The sequence below is a fragment of the Mustela nivalis genome (genome assembly GCF_964662115.1).
Source record: "Mustela nivalis genome assembly, chromosome: 1".
Lineage (NCBI taxonomy): Eukaryota > Metazoa > Chordata > Mammalia > Carnivora > Mustelidae > Mustela > Mustela nivalis.
Window position 1 is genome coordinate 47,836,804 of NC_139020.1, and position 15,153 is coordinate 47,851,956.

General features: G+C 37.2%; 2 protein-coding genes across 39 annotated transcripts in view; one reads left to right on the plus strand and one right to left on the minus strand.

Moving 5' to 3' along the window:
• The window catches only part of TFG (trafficking from ER to golgi regulator), a 33,370-nt gene extending 27,835 nt beyond the window's left edge, over nucleotides 1-5,535 (plus strand). For 2 of the 6 annotated variants that reach the window (XM_082695961.1, XM_082695962.1), the window contains exons 7-9: nucleotides 1,232-1,330; nucleotides 3,908-3,948; nucleotides 4,720-4,806. In XM_082695961.1, coding sequence (XP_082552087.1) covers nucleotides 1,232-1,330; nucleotides 3,908-3,942 — 134 coding nt within the window. In that variant the 3' untranslated portion in view covers nucleotides 3,943-3,948; nucleotides 4,720-4,806. Of the gene's footprint in view, nucleotides 1-1,231; nucleotides 1,331-3,907; nucleotides 3,949-4,719 lie in introns of all 6 variants that reach the window. The other 4 variants (XM_082695957.1, XM_082695959.1, XM_082695958.1 and 1 more) reach the window with 2 other exon arrangements.
• A 319-nt stretch (nucleotides 5,536-5,854) lies between these two features.
• The window catches only part of ABI3BP (ABI family member 3 binding protein), a 258,099-nt gene continuing 248,800 nt past the window's right edge, over nucleotides 5,855-15,153 (minus strand). For all 33 annotated transcript variants that reach the window (XM_082695526.1, XM_082695525.1, XM_082695527.1 and 30 more), the window contains 5 exons: nucleotides 11,267-11,346; nucleotides 10,496-10,525; nucleotides 9,665-9,826; nucleotides 8,284-8,406; nucleotides 5,855-7,067 (listed from right to left, as the gene is read on the minus strand). In XM_082695526.1, the coding sequence (XP_082551652.1) occupies nucleotides 6,952-7,067; nucleotides 8,284-8,406; nucleotides 9,665-9,826; nucleotides 10,496-10,525; nucleotides 11,267-11,346 (511 nt within the window). In that variant the 3' untranslated portion in view covers nucleotides 5,855-6,951. The remainder of the gene's footprint in view (nucleotides 7,068-8,283; nucleotides 8,407-9,664; nucleotides 9,827-10,495; nucleotides 10,526-11,266; nucleotides 11,347-15,153) is intronic.

A 15,153-nucleotide genomic window follows, 5' to 3' on the forward strand; every position in this document is an offset into this window, starting at 1 on the left:
GTGTGTATATATATATATATATTTAAGTAGATTTATTATATATATATTTATACATATATATATATTTAAGTAGATTTTATTTCTATCATAAAAAGCAGACAACTGCTTGCTAGGAACAAAGCTGGCTGTAAATACGGGCATATCTCATTCAGTGCCACAGTACATAGGGCTGAGTGGGGAGCCCAGTAGAGTGAGCTCTGTCCCTTGATTTCAGGCTGTGAGTGCTAGCTGCCTGTGGTACTTCAGTTTGAGTGGTGGCACTAAGATAATGGGACTTTTTCACTTGTCCCTTTCTGCCAGAAATAGGCTATTTATGCATAATCTTTTAATTAACAGCAGGTAGTTTGAATATTTATGAAATAATTAGCCAGTGTATAATTTTAGATTTAAATATTAGCTAGCTATTAGAATGCAAGTTTTATTGCTAGTCTAGGTATTAGATCTAGCTGAATCCACTGTCAGGACAAGAATAAAGTAGTAGAGATGAGAAAGATGTGGACCAATAAATCCTTGGTTGTTGAGAAAGCACTCAAGTGGTAACAGTGTCCAAAGGTTTTTCTGTAGGAACTGTGATCACCTGACCCCCAAATAGGACTCTCATTTTCCAGTATACATCCCCAGCCTTAAACAGGTCTTCCATGCTCAAAAAGTGTACAGTGAGGGAACATTCAGACTTTATCAGATTTCACATGATGGGCGAGGCCGTTCAGATGATGGAAAAGCACACTGTTGTCAGATGCTACAGGTGTCTTTGAGGTCGGCCATGAAAGATGTCTCATGGTTCCTTGTTAGCAGAGTCTGTTCATATTGTAACAAAGGTTAAAACCTTTGGAATAAATACAGTATTTAGGGAGAGATGTAGGAGCTGTCAGTTGTATTTGTTCCTTTCCTCAGATTTTTATTTCTTGATTTTTGACTTGATTGATTTTTACAGAACATAAGCAGTACCTGTCTGTTGGCAGTGGGGTTTGAAAGCTTTTGTTTCTCTGGAATTTTTGAGTGACCACGCTGCTGCCGCAGAGTTCCCTGCAGTCGGTCCACAGCACAGCAGCTGCGTCTGTTCAGTTGTTTGTTCTTTGTTTTGCAGCGCTTCAGTGGGAACAGACACATCCTTGGGTCTTGTTGCTGAGTGTATTTATGTGTTTGGGTAGGGAGAGAATTAAATGTGCTTTAAAAATATTTCTCTCTGCCAAATGAAACCTACTTCTTTCCCTTGTCTTGTCTTTTTTAGGTCCGATGTACCAGCAGTACCCGCAGCAGGCCGGCTACGGGGCCCAGCCCCCGCAGGCGCCGCCTCAGCCGCCGCAGCAGTACGGGATTCAGTATTCAGGTGAGCGCGGTCCAGAGGGAGGTGACTCATTCGATGTGAGCTGTTTCTGTACTCATTACACTTTGATCCTTTCCTCTTAACTCCTTGATTTGTAGTACTTACATTGTCATAGGAGGTGTTAAGTATTTCTTTGTGGGTGGAAATACATTTGTTTATTTTTAAAGTTTTGTATTAATATTTGTTAGCATTTCAGTCAAGTCACAGTAGATGATTTTTTAATAACTTACAGTTTGAAAATATTTGTAGCACAAGCTCTTATACTGATATGATCTACTTACCTCTTGGGTGACTCAGAACAGCAAAAATGCAAGATTTTTTCAACCATTGTATGTCACATGTAATTCTATTGTATTGTAAAAATATTAACATTTTCCTCATACATGAAAAGGCAATCTTAATAAATAAGAACTAAATTATGCTACTTAGGTTTTTAAATCTGCAGGAGTATGTGGGAATACAAAAATACGCCAAAAAAATAAACTTGTGTCAAATGTAATCCGGGCAGCTAAGAATATTGAATGTAGGCATTCTGGGTATTTTCTTTTACCTTCTGTCCACTGAAGATTATCTATATTTAAATATGAAATCTCTAGTGTAGCTTTGGCTGTACTCATTATAAATCAGATCACTTGATACTTGTTGTGTCAGAGAGGGAGTTCATGTTTAACTCATGTTTTACAGCCAAAGATTTAAGTATCAAAAGTTCATATAATTAAAAATAATTTATCTAAGTTGAATCTTGCCTAAAATTCTGTCTTTCAGAGTTTTATAGTTCAACGAGAGCAGGAATTAGCAAACTATAGTCATGGACTAAATATGGCATGTCACCAGTTTTTGTGAATTCAGTTTTATTGGAACCCATCTACACCTGTTCATTTCTGTGCTGTCTGTTGCTCTGTCGTGGCAGAGCTGAGTAGTTGCAGCTGAGACTGTGTGGCCCACAAAACCTAGAATATTTACTCTCAGGCTGTCCAAAAAAAGTGTCATGACCTCTGCACAAGTCCATAAAATTCCATCTTTAATTAAAGTTTGGACATATTTTAGCGCATGTAGCAGTTTTCATATGGATTGTATTTGCTATAGAATGATTTAACCTATAGCTGTTAGTTTTTAATTATGTAAAATAGTTGGGATGAATTTAAGCTTGGATTATATTAGGATTACTTTAGGTTTGCAGTCCTTTAAAGTCAGAGTGTTATAAATTATAAAATTTGTAGAAATAATAGATATCAGAGCTGAAAAGACCTAGTCATCATTCTAATCCAGGGGATTTCAACTCCCTCTGTGCTTCAGAATCACCTGGAGAGCTTTTTTTGAAAGTTCAAGGTGCCTAGGCGCTACTCCCAGACATTTTGTTTCAGTTGGTTAGGAATGGGACTCGGGCTTTGATATTTTAAAAGCATTGTAGGTCATTCTAAAGTGTAGGCAGGGTTGAAAACTTTTAGTACTTGTCTAGCCCACTCATTTTAAAAACGAGGCAGTTGTAACGGGTTCAGAAAGGTTGTGACACATGAAGGACATGCAGCCATTCAGTGGGGGAGCTCAGAGTCGGTGTATTTGACTTTGCTCTTAATTAATATCATTCTGCATTGTCCAGCCTAGGGCAGTGGTAGCAGACTTACCTGCCATAAAAGGCTACATAGTAAGTATTTTAGACTTTGTGGATCATCTGGTCCCTTGTCCTACACTATTCATTAATTTTTTTAAAAAATCACATAATTTCCATTTCTTGAGATTTTTGTTGTTCTTCAAAGTTGTTTTTCAAGGGAGAGGGTGGGGCTGTACACATAATAGAAGCACTGCCACATTATGATCAAAGAGTAGTAGGTTGCTAATGAAATGGCATTAGGCCCGTAGGAGTTATTCCCTCTGTTGAGAAATAATTAAGGATTTGGTTGTTCCCAGCCTCAGTTAAAAAGCCAGTCTGGATTTTAGCTGCCAGGATGAAATGGCAGCAGTATTTTGCTCAAAGTCTTAATTTGTATAGACATTTTCAGTGTAAAAGCTGAGTTGTTTTGTTTCTTCAAAAACTTACAGTTAAAAAAATGAAGCAAATAAATTTTATGTAGAGGATAGGAGAAGTTGTATGACATTCAAGATTTTATCATGAATTGACTTCAGTATTTGGATGCTACCGTAAGTAAAATGCCTTAGATGCTTGATTTACTTATTAAAAGTTAAGCTTGTTCTTAATGATTTTAGTCAGCGTCTTCACTCGAGTAAAATTTAGTTTTCAAATCATCATCTTTGTATTTCTGATCCCATTAGTCCTATTAACTTGAATTTGATTGGGAGATGTGGAAATAGTCAACTAAATACTCTGCTTGGAGAGACTGTAAGTGGTGGTGGTAACATTGTACCATTTTTGACACTGTTGGTTTGGCAGTTTCCCTCTGCTTTTCCAGTTTTACTCATGGACTATGTCAGAAAGGTTTCTTTCATGAGTAAATTTTGAACCCAGGTTCAAGGTGAGTTCAGAATATACTCAAATTCATTCAATCCTTTTTTTTTAATTTAAATGCAGGGTTGTACATATTTTAATTATTTTCTTATGTATCTGGTATTTAATGCTGACAGGATTCCAGTCATTGGAGAGGTTTCATTGCAAGTAGCTGCAGGTGTGTTTCATGGTAGAGATAAAAGATTTTAGTGAAGCAGACTTGTTCTTAAAAAAAATTAAAAAAAAATCCTAGTAAATAATGCATATAGATGTTGATATTGTGGGGCAATATCATGTGCTTTTTATGTGTTATGCTGTTACTACTAAGTCAGAATTCTGAGTTATAAAGGCAAAACATCAGATACCAAATCTAAAAGAATTTAAGGATTGTGAAAGTGGGTACATAATGTTCATTCTTAAATGGCTTGGTTTTTATAGAGTGAGTGAACCTAAAAGCATCTCATTAGCACAATAAGATGTATTTGTAGCATCATTGCTTCATTTAAAAATATTCATTGTCTCAATGTTTTTTTTACTTGGTACAGCTGTTAAGTAGGCCTCCCCTCTACACCAGGTTAATGACTAGCCTTACATTAATTCCTGCATTTATCATTTGAGCATCTATTCTACACTAGGAATTATGGTAGAACAGGTATTTGCTCTTAGGGATTATGTAGTCTAGAAACATTTGTAATGAAGAAATATATAGTGGTTTCAATTTAGATTAGAGGGTTTAAAAATTGTTTAGAAATAACCTTTTTTTGATACTACTTGGTTTTGAAGTAATATTATATGATGGACTATATATTACCCTACTTGTTCTATGAATACTTAGGAATGAGTTTAAATTTCTCATCTTTTTTGGTCCATAACAGTAAGACTAATTCTCTGGAAAACCTTTCACCAAAAGAAAAATAAGATCTATATGTACTTTATTTTGCCTTTTCAGCAGGCTATAGTCAGCAGACTGGACCCCAACAACCTCAGCAGTTCCAGGGATATGGCCAGCAACCAGCTTCCCAGGCACCGGCTCCTGCCTTTGCTGGCCAACCTCAGCAGCTGCCTGCTCAACCAGCACAGCAGTACCAGGCGAGCAGTTACCCTTCACAAACGTACACTACCCAAACTTCTCAGCCTACCAATTACACTGTGGCCCCTGCCTCACAACCTGGAATGGCTCCAAGCCAACCCGGGGCCTATCAACCGAGACCAGGTTTTACTCCACCTCCTGGAAGTACTATGACTCCACCTCCCAGTGGGCCTAACCCTTATGCACGCACCCGCCCGCCCTTTGGTCAGGGCTATACCCAACCTGGACCTGGTTATCGATAGAGAGGCTCAGCTACATGGATGACTGTAGCTGCTAGCTATTTGCCTCCCAAAAGACTCCAATACTACTATTTTAATTTGTATTGAAGTTCAGAAATTTAAAAAGCAGAGCATTTTTTATGGTATCATTGTTGCTGTTAATTGAAAGTATAATTTGCTGGAATACAAAAAGACCAAAATGAAAAGTTTTTTTCTTCCCTTGCTTAAAAGTGTAGCAGCTGCCTAGTTATTTTGGAACACTACTCTGATGTGTGTAAAATGATTGACTTTCTAGCTTGCCTTGTCTGGAGGATATTAAAACGCTAGGTTGAAGTTTAGCCATCTTAACTTGGCTTTTTATTAACATGATGTACTAAAATAGACCCCTTTGAGAAGACAACTAGGTATTATGTATAAAATGTAACATTAATAGGTTAATAAAGATAATTGAATCCAATAGTGGTTTTGTATATGTTAATGACTAAATTCCATAAGAAAAAGAAGAAATAGAAATTCTTTTTGCTGTTTGGTCTCAGAATGAAGTATAGGCATTTTAACTTAAAAGAGTTTTCTGTTCTAAGAAATTTTGTCCTGCCTTTGAAAGAAATGCATTTAATAATCATTGGTTTGAAACAATGAAACTTCTTTGAAATAGATTTCAGAGGGAGACAAATTAACATTAAACACAACACTTACGAGGGGGTTTTGTGTAGATCCTGAATAACTGTGAGATGTTCCTTATAGAGATGAATCATTCAGAAATGAAGAACTCAGTCTTAAAAAAACTACATCTCTTTATTGCAGAGTTTATACTTGCTTGAAAAATACAAAATGTAGCATTGATAAACTTGAAGCATGTTGAAGGGTAAGCAGAGGAAAGGTCCTTTCAGAAAGAGGGCAACAATGCAGCATTCCCATGTCCCTCCCCAAATGAAGGACTTTTTTTTTTTTTTTTAAATTTTCATTACAGGTTGAGTTAGACAAAATTACGAAAACATTCTCCGATACATTCATTCCTAGAGTCTAAAAACAGGAGTACCTGTAAAATGTAGGGGTATTTGTGCTCAAACTTCACATTCAGTCTCTACGTATAGCTTCATTAGAATTCTATTAACAGTATGAAGACAAATCCCTGGTTAAAGGGTAGTTTGACAAAGTACATTCAGACATTGTAGCATATTTATGGGTAGAGAAAGAACCAAGTGTATATTTTGAAATTGAACAGATCAGGTATTCTCTTCGGTTTGCAGCTGAAATCAAATATAATGATTCAAGTAGACTTTTTAGTAATTTGCACAGATTTAAAGAAATGTATATTGGCATGAATGGTTAACTATTGAAATGCTTCAGAAAAGCTATTTAGCTATTGCTAAAAATTTAAAGTTTAAATAAACATGAATATTAGGACCTTTATTCCCCCAGATGCAAATGCTCAAGATAATTTGATCTAATAAGTTAAACCAAGTTGAGATTTATGGCATTAACTCACCAGTAAGAAGAATACACTTGAATAAAAGGAAATATTTTTTTAAAAAGTATATTAGTTTTTGATGTTAAATTTGTTATAAAAGTATCTCAAAACATCATTACAACAGTGATAAATAATATACAAATGATCTCTTAAAATACCATGAGTAGGGAGCCAGCTTCCCTAAAAATGTTATTCTGTTAATGTCAATATCTTGTTTTCTTAAAATGATTTTGTAAAACCTGATAAATATTCTCAGCAATATTTCTAATAAACATCTACTATTGCTATTAAACTTTAATACATAGTAAACATAACAGCTTTAAATGAATGTGACAAATACTGTTTCCAATTATTTTTTTCCCATGATAAAACAGAAGGCACTTTTTATTCTGATTGTAGCATCTACCATTTTCCAGGAATTGTGGTCCCACATTCATACCACTGGACATAATTGATTTGGGTGTGACCACCTATTTCTCCAAATTGGACAGGTTCCTGACGAACTGCTCTGAAATAGCCTAAGAAGGAAAATAATTTATTTTAATAGCTGCTATATTTTTGCCCACACCACTCACAGATGGAAGGGTGTCCTTGTATGACTGAATGTTACTGTAGGTGAAGTGAAGTATTTTAGAAAATGGAGAATACCAAACAGAGAGCCTGGTGTCTCCCTGAGGTTTTACTGGCTAGCTAAACATGAGGGGTGCCTGAAACTCCCCTGACCTGTGCCTTAACGAGGTGGAATGAGCTGGTTGGTAGCATCTGGGAGACAAAGCTGAAAAGGGGCAGGAGTCAGGGTCGGGAGCTGGTTTGTGTTTTGAGTGTGATTGAGCACGTTCGGTATCTACACTGTATGGACTAGTCTTGGTCTGTGAAGAACTGACCAAGTAAAGGGCTAGTTACTACAATGGCAGGAATGCTAAATTTCTGATAATTAAACTTAGGTGAAATCTTCCTTCAAGGACTCTACAATAAATGATTTAAATTTTTGCTACAGATGTAAAATGTTTTGGCAGTGTACACAATTTATAGTATATTTTATATCCAATGCCTGAGTGGCAGCACTTTCAACTTCCTGTTAATTGGGTTCACAGATATAAACACCAACCATAATAAAAGGGGACTTAAGTGCTCTGTAACAAAACATGTTGCTGAAAAGGCTAGTCAAATAATGCAGAAACCTCTCAGTGATTGCTGAGTAACATGGACATTTAATTTATTCTCTCCTGCCTGGCTAAGGATTAAATTTTCAGTATTTTTAAAATCCTCATGGAGCAGCTTAGTGCTAATATGTCTTTAGCAAGTTACAGTGGTTATTCATTACTCACCAGAATTGTTTGACTTTAATTATATTTATGTGGCAAATAATAAGGGAATTAAAAAATGGCTGTGTGCTCTGTGTACATATAAGGTAATACAGGAGTGATTTAAGGTTGGGAAACACTATTCTTCTATAGCTGTTTTTGCAAAGTGAAGTTTTCTTGAAATGGAATGTCTGTAGAGGTCTGTGGAATTTCTCTAACTCTAAGGAATCAAGTCTTAAGGACTGGTAGGAAAGTTGAGAAACTTCCATTAAGGTCTTACATGAAGTTGTTTTTTTTTTTTTTCCTAGTCAGATAATTAGACCAGTAGTACTGTAGAATTATTTTTAAAGTGATTGTTTGCCTTAGCTTGAATTCTTCCTGTGTTAATTTGAAAAATCCCCTTGCTTAGGAGGAGGCTCAGAAAACATACCTTCTTTGGTGGGTAACTGGTCAGAACTGAGTTGCTGTCCTGTGCGTCCATCTAAAAACGAGTCCACAAACTGGCAGTGGTCTTCTCCATGGCCTCTCTGATCGCCTATGTTATAAAATTTTCCTAAGGAGCGAGAAATTTTAAAGGATCATGAAGTGTTACTATCTTTGATAGAGGATAATTCTGAAATATTCCAGTTTTTTCTGATAGTCTTTTCTATTTTTACTTTTTCCCCCCCTTCACCCTAGTTCAGCCCACCAGTGTCTCTTGACTGAACACTGGAAGTCTTCAGCTGCCACCACTGCTTTTACTCCTTTCTCTCTGTCTTACTCCCTTATCCCTCCACTTCTCCCAAAGATCAGACATCTTTTTAAAATGCAGCTCAGATGTTACTCTTTATAAATCCCCCCCTGCACACTCCTAGTATATTCAAAAGAAATCCCCAAATCCTTACCTGGTGTTAAAGTCCCACAGGATTCTACACCTGTCTGCCTGGCTGCCCCTCTTCTTCCGAAGCCTCAGCCACACCAGTGGCCCTGGCCAGGCATGTTCCAGCAGGGCCATTGCTTTTTCTCCTCTCTACCTCTAGTCCTTCATCCCTAGAGTTTTGCTGGGGTGGTTCCTTCTCATCATTTTCTACTTAGCATAAACCTTAGCTTTTCAGAGAGGCCATTCTAACTAAAGAAGCTTCCACTCAAAACATTTTCTTTCACCCTTTTAAATTTTTCTTCAGAGCACTGCATGCAATTTTTATTTACATATCTGTGGTCTATCCCTACTAAATTAGAAGCTGTGTACCACTTCGTCCTTAGCACCTAGAAAACCTCTGAACAAAGTAGCTATTTGCTGAATGACTGACCAAATGTCTACCTTTCCATGTTGTCACCAGCCTTATTTAAAATTTTTTTTCTTTTTTTAAAAAAATTTTTATTGTGTGAATACAGAAGAGAAAATAACATCACCACTGAGTCTGGAGCAAGGAGTTATCACCCTCTTTGTCAGGTGTTTTGATCTTGTCTCTGGCCGACTTAAATCTTAAGTATGCCCTATTCCTTCCATGATGACTATTACATACACTCATTTTATCATCAGTGGGCTCTCTGTGCCTGGTGGCTGTGACACAGTGAGCTTCAGTGTGGCAAGTGCCTTCACATGCAAGTTTGCCCAGACGATTTTCATTTTCACACTGCATTTTCATTATTTACATTCTAATCTCATGCCTCTAATCCCAGGCTGAGTATTCCAGTAACATGTTGCTCAAAATTTTAGAACAGTTTCTATCACACCTTGGTGTGGGGAGCCATCCGTAGGAAAGGCCAGGTTACAGAATGCTGTGAAGCATTCCCTGAAGGCTTGAAACAGAGCCGGTAGCCTTGCTTACCTGTGAGGGAGTCACTCAGATAAATCTTGTAGCGGAGAGAGTTGCACAGCTGCACCCCTACAAACTTCTTATACCACGTCCGTTTGACATACTGTTTGCCCTTACATTCTGAGTAAGAGTCTGAGTTAAAGGGTCTTTCAGTCCAGATGGCATCTCTTCCTGCTGCATAAGGAAAACACATGCCTTGAGTTTAGCATTTAGGTGCTGAAGAGCTAAATATTTTTAGCTAAAAAATACTAAATATTTTTTAAAAAGTCATTTGCAAAGTTCATTGTCAGCCTGCTGATAACCTGGTTTTCTCCAATGCTAAATATTGGACCCAAAATAATGTATTGAGTTTAAACATATAAACTCCCACCGAAGTTGCTGTCAGTAGTGAGATAAGCAGTATGTTTAGGTTTCAAGTAACCTGTGCAGGGCTACATGTGGACAGCATTCCCTTAGGGGCAAATTTAGGTTGTTGTGTTTTGTTTTGTTTTTGGGAGGGGGGTTGTTTGTTTTTGGTAGCATAGTATATAATTTAAACAGATGCTTTAATGTGACTTGTCATTAAAAGTGGAAATGAGGGGGTTATATCTTGATTTGCATAACTGAAATTTCGAGCTGCCCTGGCACATGAATGAAAGCAAGTTTCAAAATACACGACTTGTTCCCCACAAACGTTACAGGTTCTCAGTGTGAGGGAGTGTTCTAGGTTAGCATTCCCACCTGACTGATAGTTTAAGACAAAGTGGACTAAAATGAAATCATGACTAAAATGCCGCCATGCTTGTTTAGTTGAATCAGTTTAGAAAAGCATGTAGTTACGTTCACACGGAGACAGGTACTTACCAGAAACTGGCTCGCTCACTCTTGGGTCCGCTGAAGAGAAATAGCAAACATAAGAGTCAGCCATTACATTAGGTAAGTAAGTCCCAGTGTGCCAGCAGCACCGTGAAGAAGTTGGATGCTGACACTTAAGTCTGACTTGAAAAATGGTACACTCTTGCTAAAGACTAAAGTGTATTTTGTTTTAGAGTTATTTTCCATTGAACAGTCTCCTGCCAGGTACTCAGCTGTATCTTTTGGAATCTTTGTTGCTCTTCAAGCTCTCACTCCATTTTAAAGCTTCCTCTTTCAGATTCAGACAGAAACTATTGATGGTAAAGTCACCGGAATGCCATGAAGTGCAGTTGGTGTAAAAATGACACTACTAATGCTATGAGTACAGATGTATCTTTTAAAGAAATTGGAGTATAGAAGGTCAGAAATTTTCACAGCTGTTGATCAAAAAACCATCAAATGAATTCCTGGATGTACTATGACTATGTCTGATATTTTGATTCTGGCCATTGATTCTAAGCATACAGAGGGAGTATTCATTCACTAGTTTTTTGATACATTTTTTATCTTTTAAACTGGTATGTCTTTTTTTTTTCTGACATCAAAATAAGTGAGTAAAGATGTATGTAATGTCTCCTTACGGCTCTTTTTTATCAATCTGCTTTCTCAAAATTAAACACTTTATACACTGTTCATTTAGCTATGTTTCAGAGAAGCTCCTTAGGCAAAGCACTGTGGCCTGGTAATATCCTGGATGGGCTTTACTGTTGATGTGATTACCTGATTCAGTGCTGAATGCCACCGTGTTGCTGGGGGGGCCTTCTCCAAGTGGGTTTTTGGGTTTCACCTGGAATTCATAGCTGTGTAGGAGAGAAAAATTTTTTTTTTAAATTATAATACATTCTTCAGGGGTAGGAAACAATCTTTCTTTGTTATATTGAAATCCTTGATTCTATTTTGAAATCATGAGGCGGTGAGTACACATATATTTGAGAAGCAGCATGGGGAAATAAACTCTACTTATCAAACACCTTGTCTGATGTTTTGTAAAAGGATTAAGTTAATAAAAAAAAAATTGGTGTTTTTAAAAAGACAGCTAGCTATTAGAAACAACTAGGCAAGTTGGTAAGGAACACAAAGGGAAGAGGTATATGGTGAATCCAGGCTCATTCCAGCAATCAGGAGTCTCTCCTTCAAATGTTTTTGCGACTGCGCTACTTAATGGAAAGGTTGGCTTTTATTTCTTCTTATCCCAACACTGGACATGGCCTCAGACTTAGGCAATGTCTCACCTTGTGGGGCTTGAACTATGTATGTCAGAATCACATGATAGAGGGGCATTTGAGAAAGTTTGTTTAAAACACAGATTTCTTGCTTCATCTTGGCTGCAGAATCAATTTTTTGAGGGGGTCTAAGTAGGAATTTGTAAAAAGTTCCCAAGGTGTGAATCCTATACCCATGGACATTTGAGACCTACTGGACGAAGCTTGTGAAAGTATTTCTATGCAAGGATTTCCCGTTTCTGTCTCCTGGAACTCCGGTGTTCTGTGGATCACAGGAAGCCATACCTCCAGAAGAGGGAAATGGTAGTATGACCATGAAAGAGCATGGACACAAGTACTGACTTTTCTTCCTATACAAATCAGATTCATATAGGCTAGGCCTTAACTCTTTACATTAAAAAACAAAACACAAAATTTACCTAGATGCCCTGGTGTTCTAAGTATGTTTGATCCTAAGAATTATGCATTAACTTGCTATGCGATATTTAACATACTGCATTCATAGAATAGTTAGAACAAAACCTTTTAAGAAATTAAAGCAGTCAAGTTGTTTGCTGTTTGCCTGAAACTAAGCATTCTTTCCAAAAGCAGACTTAGCAGGAAAATAATTTTGAGTCTAAAACCAACTTGAGTCAGCTGATAGCATTTTGAATCTCAAATTTGTATAAGACTTTTGGGAGATGATTCCTATTTTGGAGAAGTTTGTAATTGAATTAGAATGCAGAACACACAAAAGATGGAAATACATTTTATAAATGAGTGAAAAACAGAAGGATGACAGCTCTACTTGATATAGAAGATACTAAGTGGAGAAGTAACAGAACTTTCTGGAGCTCCAGGAAATCAGATTCTTGACTACTGAGGCACTGCATTATAATACAGCTAAAATCTATAAGATGATAGATTCTAGCATTACAACAGCAGCAACCACTTTTTGAGTGTTATATATCAAAACACATTAATTGTACATATATAAAGTAACAACATACAAACAACATACAACAACATACAAACAACATACAAACACTACAAGATCAGTGTTAGCCTATTTTTCAGTTAAGAACAATGAGATTCTTAATCATTGTGCTATTACCATCTGCTTTTACAAATTGCAATGAGAGGGTTAAAACTTCCAGGGTTTTTAGTGAGAGACTACATATCAAAGCATTTTATAAACTTAATCAACTGATACAAGGTACCATTATCATTTGCAATAAGAATGCCAATATAAAACCATCCATGTCACTCATTTAAATAAATGGCATGTATATAAGATGTTGCTTGGGCATGGAACATTTTTTAAAGATTGAATTCTTGCTCAGAGGCCTGAAGACCTTAAAACACACACACACACACACACACACACACACACACACACCCCTATTATGGTGAATGGAAACTGGAAAAAAGAAATAACGAGCATCTGGACCTTGATTTAAGTGGGCAATGCATTCCACATTCCAAGCCATTGCCAAAAACCCTGTGCTTTGGCCAAGTCTGATTGCCGGAACCATCTCCATGTCTTTTTATTTCACAGTTATTTACACTGCAGTTCCATTTGTAGCATGCCGCAGATGTTCATAAGCTACTTTCTCTGTTTCTTGCCAACACTTTATGATACTTAACAAGTTTTGAAGAAATCATTTAAAATTAATTAACAGGAGAACTTAAGAGGCATATATTTTTGGGTGTTCAAACCCTATACGAAGAAAATATTTGAAGTGGCAAAATCTTTCTCAGGTAGCACATTCTATCACGAAATTTATGACACTCTAGGTCTAAGAGTAATGTTTCAGAAGATACTGATTTCACGTAGGGAATGAGCATGCTATTAAAAATTTTCATAAAAGACATTGTTTTTGAAAGAATAAAATATTTAATAGTTTAGAAGATCGAGTTAAAATGTTACAAATACAAGGACAAAAACTCAGATGAAAAGTGAGCAAAAATAAGGAAATCTGATTTTTCTAGGGATTGTAACACCTAACTAGTAGATTCCAGAAGAGAGAGGAGGTGAAAAGGGTGCACAATTATCCTAGAAAGTAAATAATTTCTCAGAGCTTAGAGACATGGGCTTCCAGATTTAAAAGCTCTATACTCTCAGCAAAAGTTAAAAAAAGAAAAGAGACTAACCAAAGCAGACAAGTTGAAAAATTTTAGATCACTGGGCTAGAGACAAGATCTTAAATGTTTCTGAGAAGAAAATAGGTCCCATTCAAAGGATCCAGACTCAGAATAGCATTTGACCTCTTAGCAATGGAAGTCAGAAAACCATGTAACAGAGGCACCCTGGGTGGAACAGTCAGGTAAGCATCTGACTCTTGATTTCAGCTCAGGTCATGATCTCAGGGTTGTGAGATCAAGCCCCATGTTAGGCTTTGCTGTCAGTGTGGAATCTTCCTGTTCCTCTCCCTCTGCTCCTCCCCTTTGCTTTCCTCTCTCTATCTCTAAAATAAAGAAAATACTTAAAACAATGGAACAATGCCTTCAAAAGTCTTCTCTTCATTCTAAAGTCTGTCCGCTTAAACAACGCCATCAGTAAAAGAAAGGCTATTTCCAGACATAGAAGAACTCAAAAACATCCTTTTCCATAATCATCTATACTAAAGATCTATTTCTCAAGGAATGCCACAAAGGAAGGGAGTAAAAGAAGACAAAGGATATAAATGAAAAGGATGTAGGAGATGGGGACAAAAGGATGGTGAGGGATTCTAGGAGATATGGAACACAAATACATGGAATGAAGAAATGAATTATTTTGCATTTTTGGGAAATGGTCAGTCTAGAAATACGGATTTAATTAACAGAAGAAATAGTGCAAGCAATTGAACATGGAGGAGAGCTGACTAAGATGGGGAAATAGGTTCCTGAGCTCCTCTCCTCCCACAGGCACATTATATGTACAGCTGCACACGGAGGAGTTCTCTCTGAAAGATCCAGAAACTAGCCCAGCAGCTCATACACCCCGGGTAAATGAAAGAACACCCACATTGAAATGGGTAGGAAAGGCTGAGACACACTCTTGCCATAAACCCTGCTCCTGGCATAGTGTCCTCTAATTGGCAGCAAATCCCCAACTCCTAGCTTCTCCATGAGGAGCATAGGGTATGGACATCACATCTAATACCCCAACTTTTAAGACTCCCACCTGAGGGATGAGGCCCATAAACACCTACTTCTAAAAGCCAATAGGGCTTCCAGTCACAAGTCCCTCGGACCTGTAGCCAAGAAGCAGTTCTTAACCACCTAACCTCCCAGGGCTCAGCACAGAGGGAATACGCAAAACCACCCTATACCAGTATTCCCCAAGAGGTTTATTTTCATACTTTAAAAACCTACTATCTGATGAACATAGGGAAGGGAAGGAAAAATAAGATAAAAACC